This window comes from Megascapheus bottae, chromosome 10 (assembly GCF_031878675.1).
Source record: "Megascapheus bottae isolate mThoBot1 chromosome 10, mThoBot2.hap1, whole genome shotgun sequence".
Taxonomy (NCBI): domain Eukaryota; kingdom Metazoa; phylum Chordata; class Mammalia; order Rodentia; family Geomyidae; genus Megascapheus; species Megascapheus bottae.
This window is the reverse complement of record NC_143518.1, coordinates 50,980,952-51,005,046: the sequence shown is the minus strand read 5'-3', so window position 1 is coordinate 51,005,046 and position 24,095 is coordinate 50,980,952. Positions and strand designations below refer to the sequence as shown.

Here is a 24,095-nt window from a genome sequence, read left to right as displayed (position 1 = left end):
TCAGAGCTCTCCCAGGTGAGCAGCACAGTGAGCCACAGCATCGTAGCATGCCCAAGTGCACATTAAAGAAGGGGAGTGTAAGGAGGATATATGCTTACATACTGTATTTTGGGTTAGGGATTATTAAGCAAAAAACGGGGGATATTATGGGATATGCCAAGCCAAAGCAAAGCTCAAGCAAGCATTTGGGGGAACTGTGACAAGTTTGGAAGCCTATGGCGGAAGCACAGACAGTGATGATTGTAAAGATTACAGACCATGATGGTTGTAAAGATTCCAGCCAGCAAACACTATGCCTTCCGGTGCTGTGATGGTCTGCAGAGTAGGCTCTCCAAGGTGGGGCACACAGCCCAGAAAGCAGAGATGAAGGGCAGTCAGATGTGGAGGCACTGATGAGGAGGAGTTGGGTTCCTGTGAAATGAACCTATCGAAGCTGCTTTTCCATCCATCTGGAGAAGGCTGTGAATAGGAAGCCATTAATGTCTCCTTGCCTGGAAGGCCCCTATCAGCTGTGATCACAGGACAGTGACTAAGACATCGTTAGCTTCCATGGAATTGCTTCGAGGCCACTGAAATTTTCCCCTCCCACCCACACAGCCTGCAATGAGTCAGTTGTTTCTCTATCCACTACCCAGCCTCCAAAGCCCCTAGAACCCCAAGGTAGAAACTGTAAAAGACTTCCTTGTTGGCCCAGGGAATGCTTTGGAGGCAGGCAGGACTTTGCTGTCTTCACGTCCTTAGCACCACATTTTGAGTGACCAGCCCTAGAGCAAGACCTCCTTTCCAGGACTGGTGTCACAAAGCCTACAAGGAAATGAGATGCCCGTTTGTAGTAAAGGAACCACAGACTTGTAGAGAACAGGCTCCTGTTTCTTTCAGCTGCTTCCCTCTGTCTTCCCCTGTCTAGTGAGGTGTTCATCCCTAATCATGGATGATCACTATTGGGGGGGGGTTGGGGGTCACAGCAACTCATTGTGGAGAGTCTAGTTTTAATTGTTGTTGCCATTTGTTTCTTAGAAAACAATTACTATAATCTTTATCATTCTAATGAAGCTGTTCTCTCTCTTCCTTCAGAGAAGGGGCTTCAAGTTGCTTCTATTGAGAGCCAGGCAGTAAATATTTTAGACTTGGCAGGCTATACAGACTGTGTCACAACAACTGAACTCTGCCACATTGCAGGGAAGCACAGAGGCAGTATGTGAATATATAGGCCTCAGACAAACTGTGATTTACAAAGACAAAATCAGGCCAGATTCAGCCTGTGGACTTTAGGGTACCAACTCTGCTTAGAAGGATCCTGCAAAGAGCTGCTCACTAAAACTCCCTTCCTTCATTTATACTTCTCCCTTCTTTTCCTCTGCCTCATCACTTATACATCTGTTGTGCAGAAGCCAGTCCATGGTGCTAGGGGTGGGGATGAAGAGTACACAAAAGAAAAAGAATGTAGCAGGTGTTCATGCTTATAGTCCTAGCAACTCAGGAGTATGAGATCTGAGGTTCATGGTTCAAAGCCAGCTCAGGCAGGAAAGTCCATGAAACATATCTCCAATTAACCATTAAAAAGTTGGAAATGGTGCTGTGAGTGCAGTGGTAGAAGGCCAACTCTGAGCAAAAAAGGCTAAGGGACATTATCTAGGCTCTGAGTTCAAGCCCAAAAGAGAAACAAAAATATCACCAGCCCCATGACATACTGCTTGATTAGCAAGTGCAAGATTCTGAGTTTAATCTCCAGTATCACCAAAAAATGTCTTACATTCATATTTATTAGTACTAGGCAATGCCTTTAATCCATGTCTTGGAAGGGCCGAGGTGGGAGGATCGTTAGTTCAGAGCCAGCCTGGGCTATATAGTGAGTTTGAAAACAACAACAAACAAGCAGATGGGAAAATGAAGAAACTCTTGAACTAAGAACTAATTGGCTAATTAGAAAGCCTCAAAGAGATACCCCAGAACTAGTCTGTCTGTAAATATGAGCGGGTCACCCCTTCCTATCTTCCCTTCTCCTCCTCCTTCTCATCAAGCTGCCATCCAAGCCTCCCCCACCCCCCTCGGCCCCACCATCACCTCAGCAGAAGCAATGAGGTCCTCAGTGACAGCTAGAAGAGACTGCCTGGCCTGCCCCACCTGTGCCAGCCTCATTGTCCCTCTAGGGCTCCTGTGGGCTGGCCTTTGATGGGTCTTTCCAGGCTACTCAGCTGAGCCAGCCCCACCTGCATGTTGTCCATTGCAGGATCACCTCCAGCACTGCTCATTTCAGCATGTGCCCTGTTCCAATGAGAACTGCTGGGAAGTCCTACTCCGAAAAGATCTTAAAGAGCACTTGAGTGCACACTGTCAGTTCAGAGAGGAAAAATGTCTTCATTGCAAAAAGGACGTGGTCGCAATCCATCTGCAGGTACAAAGAATCATCGTCTTTATGGGGCTCATCTGCTGGGTGGTTCCAGTGAAGCAGGTGGGAACCTGAAGCACATTCTGTGCTTACTGGTGTATGGAATCAGGTCTAAAGGAGTTTAGCAGAAAGACGCTCCATGAGGTCCTTCAAAGCCTTCTTATTAGCAGAATTCTGGTCATGGATCTATAATAAAAATAGCATTTCAGTTGGGTTCTAGTGTGTCAAGCCTATAATCCTAGCTACTCGGAAGATCTGCTGAGATCTAGAGGGTCACAATTTGAAGCCAGCCCAGAAAAAAAAAGTCTGCAAAACTCAATCTCCAAAATAACCAGCAAAAACTAGGCTTTTTGTGTGGTGGTGGTGATGGCCAAGTGGTAAAGTGACAGAAGAAAGTTGAGCAAGAGCTCAAACCTCTTGAGTTTAAATCCTGGCTCAAGAAAAAAAAAAGTGCCAAGCACAGGTGGCTCACACCTGTAATCCTAGCTACTCAGGAGGCTGAGATCTGAGGATCATGGTTCAAAGCTGGCCCAGGCAGGAAAGTCCATGAGACTCATATTCCCACTACAACTACCAAAAAAGCCAGAAGTGTAGCTATACTTAAAGTGGCCAAACACTAGCCTTGAGCACAAAAGCTCAGGGACAGTGTCCAGACCCAGAGTTCAAGCCCCAGGACCAGCGATAAATATATATCATTTGGGCATCTGCTGTGTGTGAGTGTGGAGGGAGTATTGGGAGGCCTGGGGCAAACAGTGGAGCAACACTGATAATTTCTCTGCGCTTCCTGCCTCCAGTTCAATACCCTTTTACCTTTTCAGAATAACTGAAATACTAACTTTTTTTTTTTTACCAGCCCTGGGCTTGAACTTAGGGTCTAGGCATTTTCCCTGAGCTTCTTTTGCTCAAAGCTAGCACTCTACCACTTGAGCGAGAGCACCACTTCTGGCATTTTCTGTGTATGTGGTACTGAAGAATCAAATCCAGGGCTTCATGCATGCTAGGCAAGCACTCTACCATTAAGCCATATTCCCAGCCCTGGAACTTTAACTTTTTAATTGATTTCCTTTATACCAAGAAAGCAAACATCTTTAATCCTTTTCAGAAGGAGGCTTATGGAGGGCAAGCTGTCTGACTTATATCCCTTGAGACCTATGTAGGATCACTGTCCCAGGAAGAGAGCCTCTGCTTCCTTTCATGCCACTTTCTCCATTTCAGAACCACCTGGAAAACTTGTGTCCAGAGTACCCAGTTTCTTGTCCCAACAAATGTTTGCAGATTATTCCCAGAACCAAGGTAACTATAAATAATCACCTTCAAAGATTTTGCACAAGATAAATTTCAGGCAGTAGCTATGATGTGTTTGATGAAATCCATATGCAAAGGCCCAAGGTTTAAATTAATCTCCACCATAACTATGTCTCGTCTTTCTCTACAAAGTTCTCAGTGTTCACCCCTGGGTTCCCATCCTTGCTAGGTTCCCCCTTCTCCTGGACCCTCACCTCCTCCTATACCCTTATTTCCCACCTGCTGCACCAGGCAGCTGGAGAGTCAGTGATGAATTTCTATAGCTTGAAGCTGTTCATTTTGTAGGTGAATGAACACCTTACAGTGTGTCCTGAGGCTGAACAAGACTGTCCTTTTAAACACTACGGCTGCACTGTAAAGGTAGGAAGTGCCTTTTTGTACCTGCCTTGATATTGCATTGCGTGTCACTTGGCTAGTCCATTTTACTTGAATTCCATTCAGGATATAGAAGGACTTTTAAGAGAATTACTATATTAATAATTAATAATTCCATGAAAGTATCCAGGTTCTCCAGAGAAACCAAGCCAATACATGTGATTCATATTAGATGTATATATATGATATATATGAGGTATGCATATTAGATGTACATGTATATTAGATATATATGGAACTTTATTCTAAGAGATCTGATCATTAGCAAGTTATAAACCTGTGGAACATCTGCAGATGGGCAGCAAGCTGGGAAATACTTTCTAGGTTTCAGTTTTCAGTTTCCAGTTTCAGTCTTCTATAGGAAACTTTAGGTTTTGCTCTTAAAGCCTTCCACTGATGGGACAACGCCCACTCACATTTTGATTGGATAATCCTCTTGAAATACAGTTGTGTTGCCGGCCATCAGTGGCTCATGCCTCTAATCCTAGCTACTCAGGAGGCTAAGGTCTGAGGATCGAGCTTCAAAGCCAGCCAGAGCACCAAAGTCCATGACTCTCTTATCTACAATTAACTGCCAGAAAACTGGAAGTGGCACTGTGGCTCAATTGGTAAAGTGCTAGCCTTGGGCTGAAGAGTTCAAGGACAGTCCAGGCCCAGAGTTTAAGCCCCACAACTGATAAAAAATAAGAAAGAGAGACAGGGAAGAGAGGGAGGGAAGGAAGGGAAGAAAGAAATACAGTTTGTGTTAATCATCACTATAACATAGCTCCACAACATGACCTAGATTAATTGTAATGAATTAGGCACCACAGCCTAGGTAGGTTGACATATAAAATTAACCATCATAGTAATTATTTCTGGAGATGGAGGCACAGCTCTATTGGTTCAGCACTAGCCAATGAGGGAAAGCATCAGGTACCAAGTTCAAGTGCCGGTCTCACCTTTTCCCCAGATTAATTAATTCCAGTTCTGGCTTGATATGAGAAAACCTAGGATTTCCATCTGTGTACTACAGAATCTTAAAGCTGGAAAAGGATCCAAGCAGAGTCAGTTTTCCTGCCACTCACTTAGAATGGTCGCATGTTAAAAGTGATAACATCTGCAGAGTTGCTAAGCTTTTTCATTAGCAGCATATCTCACTGCCCACCATTCTCAATAATGGGACCTCTTTCTCTGTACTGAAGGATAAGCGAGGAAATCTGCAAGAACACGAGCAGTCGGCCTTGCGGGACCATATGCTTCTGGTGTTGGAAAAGAACTTCCAGTTAGAAGGGCAGGTAAGCCTTCAAGGGACCACATATGATGAGGAACAATGGAATGGCTGGGATTGGTCTGCTCTGTTAGTGGTTTTACTCCTTGTCTGTTTCAATATAAGTCAACTAATGTTGGATGTTTTGCTACTATGTGGCTAGACAGGCTTCTTAGGATCATGAGATAAAGTAACTAAGTTCAGAATAATGTTAATGTGTTTATAATCTGAAGTGGCAGGGTTCACTATCAAGCCCATCTCCTCTGATTCCTACTGTCCTCAGATTCACCTTTTTGCCTCTGCAACCTGTCCACATGCCCTTCTGTTCCCTGTAATTACATGGCACCTAGAGGATGCTTGATACTTTCAAATGGGTGTGGCCATCTGTTGTGGACCCTGCAGGGCCTGATAGGAACATGTTGTGTAGTTTGAAGAAGGGACTCGGGTTGTGAATGGACATGAAGTCAAAGGGGTAGCAGATCATGGAGGGCTCAGTATGGCCTGCAAGAGAAAAATCGCAGTTGGGCACGGTGGCTCATGACTGTAATCCTAGCTACCCAGGAGGCTGAGATCTGAGGATCGCGGTTCAAAGCCAGCCAAGGCACTAAAAAAAAGTCTGTAAGACTCTTATCTCCAATTAATCACCAGAAAACCAGAAGTGATACTGTGGCTCAAGGGGTAGAATGGGAGCCTTGAGCTGAAGAGCTCAGGGACAATGGCCAGGCCAAGGGGTAGGGCAGTAGTCTTGAGCTGATGAGCTCAGGGACAGCACCCAGGCCCAGAGTTCAAGTCCCACCACTGACCAAAAAACAAAAAAAGAAAGAAAAAAAACTACATTAGAGAAATATCATTCTTAAGTTTCTAAGTATTTCTCCCAAATAGTTTACAAATTCTCGTGTTTTCCTATTTCCCCTTAGCATGCTGGACAGGTCATATACCTTCTTTGCTTGTTTCCTCATTGAAAAAAAAAATTAAGAGTAAAAGACCTAATTGATATACAAGTGTAACATAAAAATTCAGCAAATTCTAGCCATTATTAGTGTGCCTGTAACAACTAACATGTGGCAATCAGTACTCGGCTTGCTTAGTAAGTATACACTGAGTGGATGAAGTGAACTAGTACAGTCAAGTGATGTCACTATCCTGAGGGGATTCTTCACCACATGTTAGGGATAGCACAGGCTGATGGGAAATCCTGAGGCTTGATAGTTTGGAAGTACAAGTAATTTCCGAGTTCCCCTAGGAGCAAGTACTATTTAAATTACATGCACGCACTTCGGTGACCTCATATTCCTCATTCACATTCTTGTTAATAGATTTCTGATTTATATAAGAGCCTTGAACAAAAAGAACATAAGATCCAGCAGCTAGCAGACACTGTGAAGAAATTTGAAAAAGAATTCAAGCAGTTTACACAGTTGTTTGGCAAAAATGGAAGCGTCCTCTCAAATATCCAGGTGAGATGGTTTTTCTTTTAACTTTTAAAATGGAAACATATAAAGAATACCACTGCCTATATTCAATATTGTCAATATTTTACCCATTTACTCTAGCATTGGTCCCCCTCCACTCTCCTCTTCACCTCTTGAAAGAAGAGATAGAGATGAGAGAGAGAGAGAGAGAGAGAGAGAGAGAGAGAGAGAGAGAGAGAGAGAGAGAGAGAGAGAGACAGAGACAGAGACAGAGAGACAGACAGACAGACAGACAAGAGAAAGAGAGACAGAGAGAGAGAGAATGTTGTATGTTATCCAAGCTATTGAATTATTGAATATATTATGGCCCTTTATCTCTGTATATTTCAGTATGTAAGTCCTAAAGTTCATCTCTTGTAATACCCACATCTCCACAATACTTCCATAGAGTTTATGACAATTAACGTTTTAAATAACGTTTAATTAATTAAGTTTAATTAATGTTAGATAGATACATTGAAGACTGCTCTGCATTTTGTTTTGTTTTTTTTGCCAGGCCTGGGGCTTGAATGCAGGGCCTGGGCACTGTCCTTGGACACTTTTTGCTCAAGGCTAGTGCTCTGCCACTTGAGCCACAGTTCTGGTTCTGATTTTTTCTGAGTATGTGGTACCAGGGAATCAAACACAGGGCTTCATGCTTGCTAGGTGGGCATGCTAATCACTAGGCCACACTCCTGGCTCCTGCTCTGCATTTTATAGACAGTAAAACACAACAGTTAATTTCCTTGGGAAGAAAATGCTTGTTTGTTTGTTTTTTACCTTTTTTTTAAAGCTGTTGTACAAAGAAGTTTCAGTTCAACCCATTAGTTCATGAGAACAATGTATCTTGACCAGTGTTACCCCTTCCATCATTCAATATCACTCTTTCCCTTATTATCCCCATAAGAAAAATAAATACCACTAAAATATAGCCGAAGAAGTTACTTTTTTTTGCCAATTCTCCTGGGGCTTGAACTCAGGGTCCGGGCACTGTCCTTGGACACTTTTTGCTCAAGGCTAGTGCTCTGCCACTTGAGCCACAGTGCCAAAGAAGTTACTTTCTAAATCATAAATTGATTCCTAATGAATAAATGTCTATCATGATTATGAAATTTCTAATGAAAGGTTTTAAGACATATATTATTGGTGATAAATTTGAAAGTTGAATTATTCCAGAAAACTTAGGCCATATAATTTTCATACTTGGTCACACTTTTTTTGTGGGGGGGGGTGGTTGTGGGGCTTGAATTCTGGGCCTGGGTGCTGTCCCTGAACTCTTCAGCTTAAGGATAGTGCTCTACCATTTAAGCTACAGTGTCACTTCTGATTTTCTTGTGATTAATTGAAGATAAGAGTCTCATAGACTTCAGTGCCTAGACTGAATTTTTTTTTTAAAGTTGTGGAGCTTGAACTATGGGTTTGGGCACTGTCCCTGAACTCTTCAGCTCAAGGCAACTGCCTACCTCTGGACCTGGATGCTGTCCCTGAGTTCTTCAGCTCAAGGCTACCACCCTACCTCTTTGAGCCACAGCCCCACTTTTGGTTTTCTAGTGGTTAATTGGAGATATGAGTCTCTCAGTCTTTTGTGACCCGGCTGACTTTGAACTAGATCCTCAGATCTCAGTCTCCTGAGTAGCTAGGATTAGAGGTGCAAGCCACTGGTGCCCGGCTGGTCACACATTTTATATATACATATATAAGCACATATACATATTATACCTATATATGCAAATGTATGTACATATATACATTCATGCATAGGTATGTGTATCCAAAAAAAGAAATGCATCATTTGATACTATCCCAGTTCTGAATTTTTCTGTAGTATGACAGTAGAATTAAGGCACTAAGAGGAAGACAGGGGTTTATTTAATCTCTTTTGCCTAAGAGAGCAGGCCTACTCCAGGCCTTCTGTTTCACCTGCAATGTTCAAGCCAAAACAAATGGCTTGCTCCAATTCAATTGGTCTTCTAGCAGAGCAGGAAGCAAGTGGTAAGAAGAGAGAAGAAACAAGAGAACAGATGTGACAAGGTGAGTTAGGGAACCAAGAACAGAGAAATCTAAGGAGTATTCAGATAAATGAGATAGAGAAACATCAGATTTGGGATAGGAGTGGAGGAGAATGATGAGGGCCTTGTCTGAGCTGTCCCTACTGAGTTTTCTCTTCTGGACTAAGTATTTTTCATTTCACTAAGTAATTGTGAAATGTTTGAATTGAGAAAACTAATATCCGTATCTATCTGTCTATCTATCGATTCTTTTTTGGTCATGGGGCTTGAACTCTGGGCCTGAGTGCTATCTCTGAACTCTGCAATTCAAGGCCAGCACTCTACCACTTGAGCCACAGTGCCACTTCCGGTTTTCTGGTGCTTAATTGGAGATAAGAGTCTCACAGATTTTTCATCCCTGAGCTGACTTTGAACCACAATCCTTAGATCTCAGCCTCTTGAGTAGCTAGGATTACAGGTATGAGCCACCATCACCCAGCTATTATCTATATTTTGCCTATATTTTTATAATGTTGTGGTCCATCTTGTTCTGAAAGGTTCTTACCAGTCACATTGACAAGTCTGCATGGCTAGAAGCTCAAGTACGTCAATTGTTACACATAGTTAACCAGCAACACAATAAATTTGACCTGAAGCCTTTGATGGAAGCTGTTGATACAGTGAAACAGAAAATCACTCTCCTGGAAACCAATGATCAAAGATTAGGTATGTCTCATATTTGCCTTCTTCCAGTAACATGTTCATATGTTCGTGAATGACCAAACGCCTTGCCAGCCCTATCTCTCCAAGAGAAGCAATGTTTGATTCTGGTTATTTGTGAAAGAGCAGTGAGCTGGCTACTCAAGCAAACATGAGGGAGCACTAAATGGGGGTGTAAATAGACAGGAAATAGAAGCTAGGGAATTCCAAGAACAGAGAGGAGTGGGCTGATTTTTAAGGAGTGGAAAATGAGAAGCTAAGGAAGAGATGTGAAGGGATGACTGTTTTAGGTATGGAAAAATAAAAGAGGAACTATCTATTTAAAAAAGCCTTCTATTTAGAATGCTGTGGGCTCATACTAGGCAAACGCTCAGTGAGTTCTTGAACTGTGGCAAGCTCTGGTTATAGATTATACATTCCACTTTTATTTTCTTTTCTCTTTTTTGGCCAGTCCTGGGGCTTGAACTCTGGGCCTGGATGTTGTCTCTGAGCCTCTCTATGCTCAAGGCTAGTGCTCTACCTCTTGAGCCATGATTCCCTTCCAGCTTTTTCTGTTTGTGTGGTACTGAGGATTCAAACCAGGACTCCAGGCATGCTAGGCATGCTCTCTACCACTAAGCCACATTGCCAGCCCATACATTCCAGTTTTCTTGGTATCAGTTTACCAAGAATGTGAACATCACTGAGTTAATATTAATATAAGTGGCCCACCTGTGAACACTGAAGTCAGCTCATCTTTAGGATATCATGATTTTATTGGTTCTCTTCATGTTAGGACAACGTTTAAAGACAACTTATCAGGCCCCTGTTTCAGGCTCCTTTTGGTTTTTCCTTTGCAGTTGTTTTAGAAGGGGAGACAAACAAGCATGATGCGCACATTAATATTCATAAAGCACAGCTGAATAAAAATGAAGAGCGGTTTAAACTGCTGGAGGGTGCCTGCTATAATGGGAAGCTCATTTGGAAGGTGACAGATTACAAGCTGAAGAAGAGGGAGGCTGTGGATGGGCTCACGGTATCCATCTTCAGTCAGCCATTCTACACCAGCCGTTGTGGCTACCGGCTCTGTGCTAGAGCATATCTAAATGGAGATGGGTCTGGAAAGGGGACACACCTGTCCCTTTACTTTGTGGTGATGCGAGGAGAGTTTGACTCACTGTTACAGTGGCCATTCAGGCAGCGAGTGACCCTCATGCTCTTGGACCAGAGTGGCAAAAAGAACCACATTATGGAGACCTTCAAAGCCGACCCCAATAGCAGCAGCTTTAAAAGGCCTGATGGAGAGATGAACATTGCAACTGGTTGTCCCCGCTTCGTGGCTCACTCCACTTTGGAGAATGTCAAGAACACCTACATTAAAGATGACACTCTGTTCTTGAAAGTAGCTGTGGATCTCACTGACCTCGAGACTCTCTAATCACTGTTCATGGAGTCATAAGAAAACTTCTGGAGTCCAAAAGAATGAAGGAGAACACAACTGGTTATCTTATTAACATGGATGGACAGACACAATGTATTGTGTGTGTGTGTGTGTGTGTGTGTGTGTGTGTGTGTGTGCGCGCGCGTGCGCGCGCGTGTGCATGCTTGAATTCAGGGCCAGAGCTGTCTCTTAGCACTCTACCACCTGAGCCACACATCCACTTTTGGATAAGTCACATGGACTTTCCCACCCAGGCTGGCTTGGAACCCTGGTCCTCAGATCTCAGCTTCTTAAGTAACTGTGATTTCAGGTGTGAACCACCAGCACTCAGCTGTACATTTGCCTTTAGTATTTGAAGTTAGCTTAAAACTTCTGAAATACCATCTTCCCTTTACATTTTTATTATGCTTCGGTTTGAAATGTAAAATCCTCAGAGTATGTTATTTATATTTTCGTATCTCAGGTAATATGATTCATTTCTTGAAAATAAAGCCTGGGGCTTATCTCTTTTACTGTTGTTTAGTGAAGTGTCTCAGGCATTCCGTAGTACTGAATATTACTAAGAACAGAGTGCTATAGCAGAATTTACAGTTGAAATTGCTTTCATATCTTTTTTTTTTTTTTTTTTTGCCAGGCCTGGGCTTGAGCTCAGGGCCTGAGCCCTGTCCTTGGACTTTCTCAAGGCTAGAGCTCTACCACTTGAGCCTCAGCACCACTTCCGGCTTTTTTCTATATGTGGTACCGAGGAATCGAACCCGGGTCTTCATGCATGCTAGGCAAGCACTTTAACCACTAGGCCAAACTCCCGGCCCAGCTTTCATATCTTTTTGTTCAGCCTATTGATTCTGCACCTGACTATGAGCCCACAAAAGTCATTTTTTTTCAAAAGTAGGCTCTTCCAGTTAAGTAGTTCCCAATAAGTAGTTATAAGACAAATTCCCTATTTAGACCAGATTTCTTTGGTTAAATGCTAATTTGGAGGAATTAATACACCACTAAATATTTTCACAAAATTTATCAGTGGCTCAGGCCTGTAATCCTAGCTAGTCACGAGGCTGAGATCTGAAGATTGTGGTTTGAAGCCAGCCTGGGCAGGAAAGTCTATGAGACTCTTATCTCCAATTAACCACCAGAAAACTGGAAGTGGTGCTGTGGCTCAAATGGTAGAGCACTAGCCTTGAGCCCAAGCCCAAGCCCAGAGTTCAAGCCTCATGACCTCAAACAAACAAACAAAAAACAACAACAAAAAAAACCCACCAATATGGCTGCTGGTGAATTCTGGTACAGTTGATGGGTCAATGCATCACCTGAAACTTAGGACATATTGCTGTAGTCCACAAGGCTGTCTGGGAGCTCTATGTATTTGTTTACACTGTTTCTAATCATGTCCAAGATTACTCTTTGTATATTCCAGAGCAGATCAAATTGTTGTGAAAAATTTTAAGCAGTTGTAAAAAACACATTTTACTGTTAATGTCAAAATGTTGATTTTGCATTTTAACCCATTTCAGTGCATATAAAATATGTCATGATATGGTTTGCTTAGAAGTTTAGAGTGTTTGCCTCACTAATTATTACAGAAAAGAAGTTTTAAAAACTCTTTTTTAGGGCCGGGAGTTTGGCCTAGTGGTAGAGTACTTGCCTAGCATGCATGAAGACCCAGGTTCGATTCCTCGGTGCCACATATGTAGCAAAAAGCCAGAAGTGGTGCTGTGGCTCAAGTGGTAGAGCCCTAGCCTTGAGAAAGTCCAGAGACAGTGCTCAGGCCCTGATCCCAAGCCCAGGACTGGCAAAAAAGAAACAACAACAAAAAAAAAAACCCTCTTTTTTATAAAATAAAACTTTTTTTTTTAATTGGCTCACACCTATATTACTAACTAATCCGGAGGTTGAGATCTGAGAACTGAGGTTCAGAGCCAGCCTGGGCAGAAAAGTCCTAAGAACTGTAGCTCCAACCAGCAAAAAGCTGGAAGTAGAAGTATGACTCAAGGAGTTAGAGTGCCCTCTGTGAGTAGAAAAGAAATGGAGCAAGAATACAAAACCAGTACCAGAAAACAAAACAAAATCCCCTTGGATCCACAAAAACTATTATCCCATGAGCTGTTGTTGTTGTTCTAATATTTAAATGTTCAAATATTTAAATATGTATCTCCATTTTGATCCCTTAGCCTCCCTGTGGCTCTACCACCCATAGGATAAAATTCAGCACAAGGTTCTTCATGGCTCTCTTACCTCCAGCTTTAATATTTGTCAAATGATATGAGTTTAGTATTGGTACATCAAGCTGTGACATTTCACTCATCATGTGCACAAGCCTATCTGGAATACTTTCACCTCCCGCTTTGCCTGGGGAATTTCTGCCCTTTATCACAATGCCTGGACCTCACCTCCTCTGGAATGCCTTCCCAAACTAGTTCTCACCTTGTACTCCAAACTTCCACCTTTTACTAAGCTAAAAGAAAAGGTCTTACTGTGCTCTGTTTTTTCACTCAGTTGCTGTATTTCCCACACACACACACACCCCACCAACACAAGAAAACAGTTGCTAATTATTTATTTGCAAGGTCCTGAGTTAATTTCAAATAGATATTATTCCAGTCATAAGATTTATAATCTGTGGCTCAAACATAATAAAGAAAAATCAGGGGCCGGGAACATAGCTTAGTGGTAGAGTGCTTGCCTAACATGCACAAAGCCCTGGGTTCCATTCCTCAGCATCACATACATAGAAAAAGCCGAAAGTGGCGCTGTGGCTCAAGTGGCAGAGCACTAGCCTTGAGCAAAAAGTGTCCAAGGACAATGCCCTGAGTTCAAGCCCCAGGAATGTCAAAAAAACAAAAAAGAAAGAAAAGAAAAATCAGTGTCCCCAGCCTCTACCTGAGAATTTGCCTTTCAGCTTCTCTGCCTGACCCCTAGAAAAAAAAAGTCTTTCAGACCAGTTCCAGATGTTTTTGATGCAAAATCAAGAGAGTACTCAGAAAACATCCGAAGAACCCCCAGGGGCGAGATATGTGGAGTGAATAAACTAAACAGATCCACCTAAGGATTGGGGGAAATTAAGGAAAAGAGAAAAAGAAATCTGAAACTCGGAGCTTCTGGGAATTGTGACTCAGAGCTTCTGGTTGCTTTTACTTCTAAGAGGGTGGCAGTGAAAACTCAAATACAGGGTCTGTGAGTGTGGCCAAATGGTAGAGTGTTTGCCTAGCATTGCACAAAGCCCTGGGTTTGATTCCTTGGTACCACATACACACAAAAAGCTGAAAGTGGTGCTGTGGCTCAAGTGGTACTCTTTCGAGATTCTATTAAAAAAAAAATAACTATTAACCACCAGTAAACTGAAAATGGCCCTGTGGCTCAAAGTGGTAGAACACTAGCCTTGAGCTGAATAGCTCAGGGACAGTGCCCAGGCCCAGAGTACAAACCCCACGATGGACCTCCCTCCAAAATTCCAATAGACTGTATAAGGACAAATAAAGAATTTTAATGTTAAGAATACTATATACAATTTTATAGCAATAGATCTGAAAATTACTTTCCTCAGAAAGAAAAGAAAAAAAACTGACATTTTAATTACTGAAAACTACAACTTGATCTGTCTTTACGACCTGAAACGTGGATCAATCACATATTTTTGTCTATTTAAGGTAACATAAAAATAAGTTATCTGTCTGAGTCATTTGAGACCCAACACAGTCTGATATGGAAACCAGACAAGAGTCAGGTGCCTGTGCCTTTAATCCTAGCTACTTAGAAGGCAAAGGTAGGAAGGAAGAGTGTGGTCAGAGACCAGCCCAGTAGCCTATCTGGTAAACAAAGTCAATTTAAAAGAAATAAAAGGACCTGGACACTGATGGCTCAAGCTACTCCGAAGGCTGAGATCTAAGGAGCACAGTTCAAAGCCAGCTCGGACAGGAAGGCCCATGAGACTCTTATCTTCAATTAAGCATACATACAGACAGGCAGGCAGGCAGGCAGGCGGGCGGTTGGGGAGGAAGACGGGCAGGCGGGCAGGCGGGCACGCGCGCACACACACACACACACACACACACACACACACACACACACACACACACACACACACACACAGTGGAAGTGGAGCTATAGCAGAGCACTAGCCTTGAGCAAAAGGGACAGCACTCTGGCCTTGATTTCAAGCCCCAAGACTGGCAAACACACAAAGACAAGAAATCCAGTTTATGAATATAGACACACAAATCCTAAAATTCACAGCAAAACTGCATCCAGCAATGCACTCCAAGAATACCAAAACTGTTAAAGTTAATTCATCAATAGAAAAAAAATATTTCTACAGAATAAGAGAAAAATTCTAACATCTTAAAGACGGATAATGATGGGGCTGGGAAGGTGGCTTAGTAGTAGAGAGCTTGCCTAGCGTGCATGAAGCCCTGGGTTCGATTCTTCAGTACCACATACACAGAAAAAGCCAGAAGAGGCGCTGTGCAATGGAAGTGACTTCTGCAAGGGAAGAAATCACTCGTCCCGGACTGGGGTGTGGGGAAGGAGGGGACGGGGAGAGCTGAAACCGGTATTTGCTGGTGAATTCTTACCTACGAAACCAGAGGGGCTGTCAAGCGATTGGGCGAAGTAACCGGATGGATCAATCCCCCAAATCCACACTAGGCTATGGTACAATAACAGGGAGAACTCTCCTGGGGGAGAGGCGACCCTCTAGAAAACAGATGCGCGAAATGTCACCAAAACCATCGCAGCAGTTCCCCTGACCAGGAAGGGCGACTTGAATTAACAGCTCTGACACTGGTTCTCGAAATCTGGGTCAATTCAATTTCCTTAAGTATGGAGTTGCCAACATTTCCCGGGGGAAATCTTGGCCGTCTGACGACCATCAGTCGCCGATGTTGCCTTAAGTTTTTAAGCCGTGTGTGGGACGAGCGTGGCGGAGCCGTTTCCGGAAGTCCGAGCCGGAAGACTTCCGCCCTCACTCGAAGCCCAAAGAGCCTTGTATTTCCGCCCGTGTGGGAGGTGTGGAAGACCACTTCCGGTATTGGTTTTTCCTTGTAGCACAACCGGAAGTTCCGCCCAGCAGCCAAGCGCAGTCGTCAGTGTAACCCAAGGATAACTTATTCCCGGACTTTTATCGAGTACTGAAGGTTGAAGACCTCTCTGCAGGTGTAAGTTAGGTGAGGTAGGTAAATTCGTTATACCTTTTAAAAAGTCATTTCTGTGTATTCAACTAATATTTTATTAGTGACAGATACAGTGCTTAAACCTGCTCTGATCCCTCCAGCCAAACTTTGGACGTTGAAAACAAGTAAAGACTGCTTAGCCCAGCAGATGAGTGCCATGACTTACGTCCATATTGGGGGGGGGGGCAGGGAAAGGCTTTGGAGAATAAATTTCTAAAGAACATGGAGGGGTTGGAAATGTGGTTTAGTGGTAGGGTGCTTGCCTGGTGTGCATGAAACCCTGGGTTGGAGTCCTCAGTACCACGTAAACGGAAAAAAGCACTGAACCACTGCCTAAACCTCAGATCAAATCATAGGCCCTTTTCTATGATGATTCTTTGCTCCCAGTGGCAAACACATCTTGGATTACTGAAAAATAGAATTTCTCTGGGTTTAGTGTGTACTGAGGGACTCAGAATAACTCCTTTCTGATCCCAGAAGCTTTATGTGATTTGATTTCAGTTAATCTCTACAACAGTGTAATGCAGATACTACTTAACTGGAAAAAAAAAAAACAAAAAAACAAAAAACCCAGAAACTGAACCATTGAAGTCCTGGGCCAAGATGTGCAGGTTCCCTACTTCTGTCTGAAGCTGGGATAGGAAGTAAGACTGTGCCATCTGTAGACTAAGACTCTGGTCCTGCCAAGAGCACCCTGGACAAGCCTAAGGAGAGGGTTGCCCTTGTCGGGGAACCCCCATCCTGTTCTGTGTAAGCAGGACCTGCACAGGCCTTCCATGACCACCAGGGGGACACCAAGGCCTCTGAAGATAAGAGCAGACAGTTCCCAAGTCCAGCTTGTGTCTGACAGTAGCATTAAATCACAGATAAGACCTAAGAATGTGTCACCTGTGACCACACTCTTTTGCTTCTTTTTCAGGAGAAAATGTTCTGTGACATAATACAAAAAGGAAAGAGTCCTGAACAGCCCATCCCCAGCTAACAACTGTATCTGCTGTATGCCAGCTTTCTTAATACATATCTGTCTCCTGTTCCCTCACTCTCTTTCACACAGTACCTTATGAATGTCTGGAACCAATATCAGATAATTAACATCATGTACAATGGTGTTCTTTTTTTTTTTTTTGCCAATCCTGGGGCTTGAAATCAGGGTCTGAGCACTGTCCTTGGGCTTTCTCAAGGCTAGCACTTTACCACTTGAGTCACAGCACCACTTCCGGCTTTTTCTATGTATGTGGTACCAAGGGATGGAACCCAGGTCTTTGTGCATGCTAGGCAAGCACTCTTACCACTAGGCCAAAGTCTCGGCCACCATGGTGTTCTTGTAGGCTTCTTTACAGGTTGCATTTCATCTCATCTCCAAGCTGTGCCTTGGAATCACTAAGGCAATGACAAACATCTATGACCAATATCTGTGTGCTAAACAGCCTTATAACCATTTGTCTCTGACATAAGTTCATATAAAGCCATGGGAATCATTCCAAAGGGCATTCATCTCTTATTGAAATTCATCCCTTCAGCCGTGTGGTATATTCACATAGACAAATGGCCAACACAGGATCTCCTGAGGTCCCCAGAAAGTACACATAGAGTAAAAACTAATGGGAAGGGTGTCAGTCATGGGTTGTGAATTCAGAGCCTGGACACTGTCCCTGAGCTCTTTTGCTCAAGGCTAGTGCTCTACCACTTTGATCTACACCACCACTTCCAGTTTTCTGGAGTTTAATTGGAGATAAGAGTCCACAGAGCCAGGTGTGGTGGCTCACATCTGTAATCTTAGCTAGTCTGGAGGCTGAGATCTGAGGATCAAGGTTCAAAGCCAGCCCAGGCACAAAAGGACCTGAGACTCTTATCTCCAATTAACCTCTAGAAAACAGTAGTGGGGACATGCTCAAGGGTAGGGTGGTAGCCTTGAGCTGAAGAGCTCAGGGATAACACCCAAGCTGACCCACAAAAAAAGAAAAAGAAAAAAGAGCCTAAAGATTTTCCATCCAATCCTCAGCTCTCAGTCTCCTGAGTAAGTAGGATTACAGATATGAGCCACCAGCGCCTGGCCAGATAGAGTAATTTAAAGCCGTGAATGCCTGCTGTGGCTACAAAATGAAGTCACTTGAAAAACTTTTGTAAGAAAAAAAAAATGGAGCCAAAAGCATAGCCTAGTGGTAGAGTGCTTGCCTAGCATACATGAAGTCCTGCGTTCGATTCCCTGGTGCCACATACATAGAAAAAGCCAGAAGTGGTGCTGTGGCTCAAGTGGTAGAGCACTAAATTTGCGAAAGACCAAGGATGGTGCTCAGGTCCTGAGTTCAAGCCCCAGTACTGGCAAAGAAAGAAAGAGAAAGAAAAGGAAAGAAAGAAAGAAAGAAAGAAAGAAAGGAAAAGAAAAGAGAGAGAGAAATTATGCCACTTCCAGAGTGTCTGATTTAACAGGACTGAGAATGTAGCCTGCTCAGGCTAGTGCTCCTAGAATGATGATCTAATATGCAGCCAAACTTGGGAATTACAGGGCTGAAAGATTGGGGATAGTAGACTTAAGAGCAGTGGTTAGGAAGCCAAGCACAGAGGGTAGGGTATAGCAATGGTAAAGCACTTGTGTAGTTTGTACAAGAAACTGGGTTCACAAAAGAGCCAGACCTGAATACTCCAGCAAAAGAAAGCTGAAGTGCTTTTTCATATATTCAATCAGCTTCTGGTTATATAATTGAAGGGAAGACAGACAAACATAAGATCTTAGATTTGAGAGTTTCTTTAGAGTTTGCAAAGCATTTGATCTTCTTTTAATCTCAGTGCATGACTGGAAGGTAATTAGATAGATCAGGAACAGGTGCCTCAGAAAAGCAAGTAGTTTGCAGAGATGTAAGGCGCATTTTGTAAGGTCCATAATTCAAGATGTTCAGTAGCCCCCATTTCAAGCAACCTTACATGCACTGTTCAGCTTTCTTTCCTCTGATGAAGAGCAAAATCTACTCAGGGGTAAAAGGAAATTTTTTTAAGAGAAGATGGAGTGGCAAAGCAAAAATTCTAATGAACAATTAGTGTATACAATAGTACATACATAAATCAGTAGTCCTATTATATTGCTATAGATGGGGACATGACACCATCAAGAAACTTCTTTGAGCCAGGGGCTCACATCTGATGAGGCTAAGATCTTGAGGACTGTGGTTCAAAGCCAGTCCAGGCAGGAAAGTCCATGAGACTCAGCTTCAGTTGTCCATGAAAAAGCTAGAATAACTTGAAGTGTTACTCAAGTTTTACTCAAGGATAGCCCTCTGATGTCACTGTCCACATCTACAACAATATAATAGGGCTGACTTATTTGGGAAAAGACCTATTTCTTCCTTCCTTTTGCACCTGAGAGCAACTTCTTTGTCTGATGGCTGCATCTCCTCTCTACTAAGGAGATCCGAGCCTCAATTCTGCATGCTTTTGTCATTAACTTTGGAGCCTGGTCACACAGTGAGAGCCTAGCAGAGGTTTCTGGTTCCAGTCAGTGTCAGAAGTGATTTCCTGATGTCCAGTCCAGCACTCAGCCTGGGCAAAGAGGAATCTTGATCCTGGAATGCTTACCCCCTCCTAAGGCTTCCTCCCCCAACGGCAGCAGCACCAGCAAACTCCAGCATGGTCAGGCAACTGAGTTTTGAGGCTCTGCCTTTAGGTTCAGCAAGAGAACTGTAAGTAGAATACAGTAGAGCATAATAAAATGTTCAAGAAAACATTGCAACCGTACTTGGTCTGTGAATACCTTTCACAGTTTAAACTTTACAACGTTTATATAAGCTTGTATAAAAAAGGATCGTTTGGGGCCAGGAGTTTGGCCTAGTGGTAGAGTGCTTGCCTAGCATGCACGAAGACCTGGGTTCAACATACATAGAAAAAAGCTGAAGTGCTGCTGTGGCTCAAGTGGTAGAGCTCTAGCCTTGAGAAAGTCCAAGGACAGTGCTCAGGCCCTGAGCTCAAGCCCAGGACTGACCAAAAAAAAAAAAAGATCATTTTGCTGCTTTTGCCTTGAATATCATTTTCATGTTTTTTTTTAATTTTTAGATTCCAAACTTACTTGCTATTAGAATGCAAATTTAATACAATATGTAATACAATTCATAAAAGAGACATGTCAATTTTTTTAACAAACAAGTCAAGCTGTTAAAGTAATTTCAAAATAAATTTTGAAGTTAACATTGGATCCTGTGAAAATTAGGACATAGCCTGAGACTGAATGACCTCAAATAGCCCTCTACATGAGGAAGCATTCTTTGGGAGGAGAGTTAGGGGATATCATATAGTACTAGGTATGGCTAGGCACAGAAGGTATGGTAGAAATCAGAGGGCTAGTCTGCAGGCCTTGAAGCTTAGTCTGGCAGGCGAGGTGTGGTGATGTAATACACAACAGACCTCCACAGCTGGCCCCCTCTAGTGAGAAGCAACCTAGGTGGCAATGCCAAGCTAGGGATGCATGAGCTGAGTGAGGAGACTGGATCTGGCCCTATCATAGCCCAGGGTTCAAGGGCTCAGGGACAGAGACTGTTTCTACAGGAGCAACCTCTGGCTGGAGATCTGGCCCTGTGTGGACCCCGGTTCTTCATTCTCTAGCTGAAGCTTCGAGGGATGCTCTCTGTGGGCCCAGAGAGGGGGCGGGAGTCCTGACCTTGGTGAAGACTTGCTGAGGAGGAGAGGTGGCTGGAAGCCTGGTGTGCCCTCGCACCCTCTCGAATCTCTGATCTCTGCTCAGCAGACTTGCAACCCACAGAGGAGGATGGGCGGGGACAGCTATTCCATCGTCCTGCGGGGCCTTGGGAGGGGCCACCTCTGGGGTGTCCGGGCTGGGGATGCATGGGGAGGTTCCAGAACTGGTGGCTGACCAGCCAGCCCTGGGGGCCTCCCCGCGGGTCAGTCGGCCTGGGGTGTCCGGAACTCGGGCATGCTCCAGGTGCGGGGTGGCGGCGGCGCCACGCGCTCCACGTCCTCGGAGATGGTCCTGATGTGGCTGGCGAAGGGGGAGATGCGCGCGCGCGTCTTGAAGGAGGGCAGGCTGCTCCGGGGCCGCAGGCTCCACTGGCGGGTCAGCCTGTGGGCCTCCTCCTCCTGCCTCATCCTCTCCAGCACCTCCTGCAGCACGGTGCGGAAGAGCCGGGACACCTCCTGCACCTCGGGCTCCCTCTCGGCCAGCAGCTGCCTGAACCTGGGCAGAAGGAAGGGCGTGTCTGCGGCGGGACCCCTGCAGGCCACGTGGCCTGACCCCCCCCCCACACACACACACCTGCCTGCAAGCCACTGGCCTGCCACACACACACACACACACACACACACACACACACACACACACCCCGAAGGAATGAGTGCTAGAGTATTCAAGGGGTTCCACTGCCATAACCTGGGTAAACCCTCCCCCCCCACTGCCCTGGGTAAGCTCTCTGAAATACAAATCTGATTATGTCACTGCCCCAGGCTACTCATCAGGCAGCTCCAAGTCCCCTCCTAGGGTGGGAGCTGTCTAACCACGCACACAGGATCCCCTGCCCCTTGCCACCGAGCCCAGGAAGGATCACATGGAGCTACAGGCCTGGGAGGCATCTGGGCCTTCTGGTTCCCAAGCTTTACCTTTGCTTAAAAAGGCTTTGCTTAGAGTTCAAGCAAATCCTTCCTTCCTTCTTCCCTCCTTCCCTCTCTCTCTCTTTCTCTCTACTTTCTTTAGCTGACCCTGCAGTTTGAATTCAAGGCCTCAGTCACTTTGCTTGCTTGCTTCGTGGGATAGTACCCTATCACTTGAGCCCTACCTCCAGCCTAGACTTTTGCTTGTTATTTTGGAGACGGAGTCTCAAGGACTTTTCTTCCTGAATTGGCCTTTAGCATCAGTCTCCTTCAAGATTACAGGCATGAGCCACAGGTACCAGGCTTATCATCAGGAAGTCATTTAGTTTCCTCTGCCCTACAGACAGCCAGAACTCCATAAACTTTTATCTTCAGAACATTGCAATAATCAAGTTCTGAATGCACAGTGTCCAAGCTGTCCCCGCTGCCCTCCCCAACTACTGTAGAAACTGGTATGAAAAAGGATAATTGCTTCTCTCAGAAGGTAATACTGAAGATGAACTGATGAAGGAGACAGTTGTTGAAACCCAAAAGTCTAGAAAGTTCAAAAGCCTTGGATCCTGCCAGCCATACCTAGCACCTCTCTCCAGTGCTGCCAAGAGCCGCCTCTGACTTCTTGCAGAAGCTCTGGGCCTGACCTGGCATTCCTGTTCCTCTTCCTGTCTTGTTCCTTCTAACAGAGATCATACAGGTCTTAGGTTCCAATCTCGGAGCCCCAGGCCCATGCCACTGCAGCCACCCTCCCTAGAGTCAGCAGCCTAGCAGCCGGTGCCCACAGTGCCAGGGCTTACCTGAGGATGGCAGGCCCACAGTAGGATGGGTGGATCTTGGCACAGACATCCTCTAGCTGCAGCCTCTCCCCGGGGCTGAGGTCGTAGGTGAGCCGGGGTGTGCTGGCCAGCCAGCTGTAGTCCACGCCGGTGCAGATCTTCCTGACGGTATTATTGCGCTCCCTTTTCTGCCTCTCTGCCTCTCGCATCTGCCCAGCCAGCTCCATCATGAGTGTCTCCAGAACCATCTCAGCTGGGCTCCGGGATGACAGCCGGGGAGGGGCCTCGCTCCGGAGCCATGGGATGAGAGACATGGCCTCTCCAGACAGCACAGAGGGGAGTCTTCCCCAGGTCCCTCCGTCGGTTACACAAGAACCCAAGACAGGAGAGTTGGGGTCCAGATGACAAGACTTGCTATGTGGTCCAGTGGTGGTGTGACCCCCTGTGGGTCACTTAGCCTCTCCAGACAAGTACTTTTGGTTCTACAAGACAACAGAGGACTGTTGGGAGAAGTCATTGTGAATAAACCACATATACGGTGAGAATCCCGTAGAAGTAATGTGTGTGTGTGTGTGACACTTTCTCTGATCCTCCTCATCACTTCTCACTTAATTCTGACTACTTCAGCCACAGGCTCCTCTTGCAGAGCTGTGGTGGGTTTTTACTAAGCCCTGGAGAGCAGCGTCCCTGTGTGCTTTCACATGTGTGCGCATAAACGATGCTTCACAAATGAATCAATGATAAAGGATGTTGGGGAAGTTAGGCTTTATCAGAGTAATGTCAGATCCATACTGTCCTAAGAGTTCCATGTCTGTACCATGCTGATAGATATTCATATGGACTCAACTTCCTTCAATCTCCTTACCCACAGCACCCCCTCCTTTACGATCTCCCTGCCCCTTGCTGGTCCTTTCCTAGTCACCCCCCCCACACACACACACTTATTTTCCCAGTCCTGGGCTAGAACTCAAGGCTGGGGCACTGTCTCTGACCTTCTTTTGCTCAAGGCTAGAACTCTACCACTTAAGCCACAGTGCCACTTCTGGCTTTTTCTGTGTATGTGGTACTAAGGAATCAAATCCAGGACTTTGTGCACGCTAGGTGAGCACTCTACAACTAAGCCACATTCCCAGCCCTAGTAGCTCCCTTTGATAGTCATGCTACATTGCCATTCCTACTGTCATTGTCATTGTCATCATTATCAGATGAATGTATACCCTTTTGAAATACCTTAAAAATTACATTTTTTTTTTTTGCCAGTCCTGGGCTTGAGCTCAGGGCCTGAGCACTGTCCTTGGACTTTCTCAAGGCTAGAGCTCTACCACTTGAGCCTTAGCACCACTTCCGGCTTTTTTCTATGTATGTGGTACCGGGGAATCGAACCTGAGTCTTCATGCATGCTAGCCAAGCACTTTAACCACTAGGCCAAACTCCCGGCCTAAAAATTACATTTATAAACAAGTTACATGTATGCAAATGTCTAAGAATTTATAAATTGCAAAAAAGTTAATAACATTGCACTCACAAGCTGATATATTGAATTGTCAACTCCTTTGTAGAACTACTTAAAGATAATTTTTTTTAAAATTAGCTGGGCTAGGGGCCGGGAGTTTGGCCTAGTGGTTAAAGTGTTTGCCTAGCATGCATGAAGACCCGGGTTCGATTCCTCGGTAC

General features: G+C 44.6%; 2 protein-coding genes and 1 long non-coding RNA gene across 3 annotated transcripts in view; 1 reads left to right on the top strand and 2 right to left on the bottom strand.

Annotated features, from left to right (window-relative positions):
* The window catches only part of LOC150058433 (TNF receptor-associated factor 5), a 45,526-nt gene extending 34,489 nt beyond the window's left edge, over window positions 1-11,037 (top strand). Inside the window, exons 5-11 of the mRNA XM_090341248.1 lie at window positions 2,231-2,395; window positions 3,605-3,682; window positions 3,980-4,054; window positions 5,254-5,346; window positions 6,635-6,775; window positions 9,315-9,483; window positions 10,317-11,037. Of these exons, the coding sequence (XP_090197374.1) occupies window positions 2,231-2,395; window positions 3,605-3,682; window positions 3,980-4,054; window positions 5,254-5,346; window positions 6,635-6,775; window positions 9,315-9,483; window positions 10,317-10,894 (1,299 nt within the window). The 3' untranslated portion in view covers window positions 10,895-11,037. The remainder of the gene's footprint in view (window positions 1-2,230; window positions 2,396-3,604; window positions 3,683-3,979; window positions 4,055-5,253; window positions 5,347-6,634; window positions 6,776-9,314; window positions 9,484-10,316) is intronic.
* LOC150058432 (uncharacterized) lies at window positions 270-15,667 on the bottom strand. Its single transcript, XR_016536885.1, has 3 exons — window positions 15,466-15,667; window positions 2,065-2,575; window positions 270-459 (listed from the first exon to the last, which is right to left on the bottom strand). It is a non-coding gene; the product is annotated as an uncharacterized LOC150058432 (long non-coding RNA).
* Window positions 15,668-20,949: 5,282 nt separating this feature from the next.
* Window positions 20,950-22,741, bottom strand: LOC150058431 (protein RD3-like). Its single transcript, XM_090339922.1, has 2 exons — window positions 22,443-22,741; window positions 20,950-21,241 (listed from the first exon to the last, which is right to left on the bottom strand). The coding sequence occupies exons 1-2, from the start codon at window positions 22,733-22,735 to the stop codon at window positions 20,950-20,952; spliced, it is 585 nt and encodes a 194-aa protein (XP_090196048.1). The 5' UTR covers window positions 22,736-22,741.
* Window positions 22,742-24,095: the final 1,354 nt, after the last annotated feature.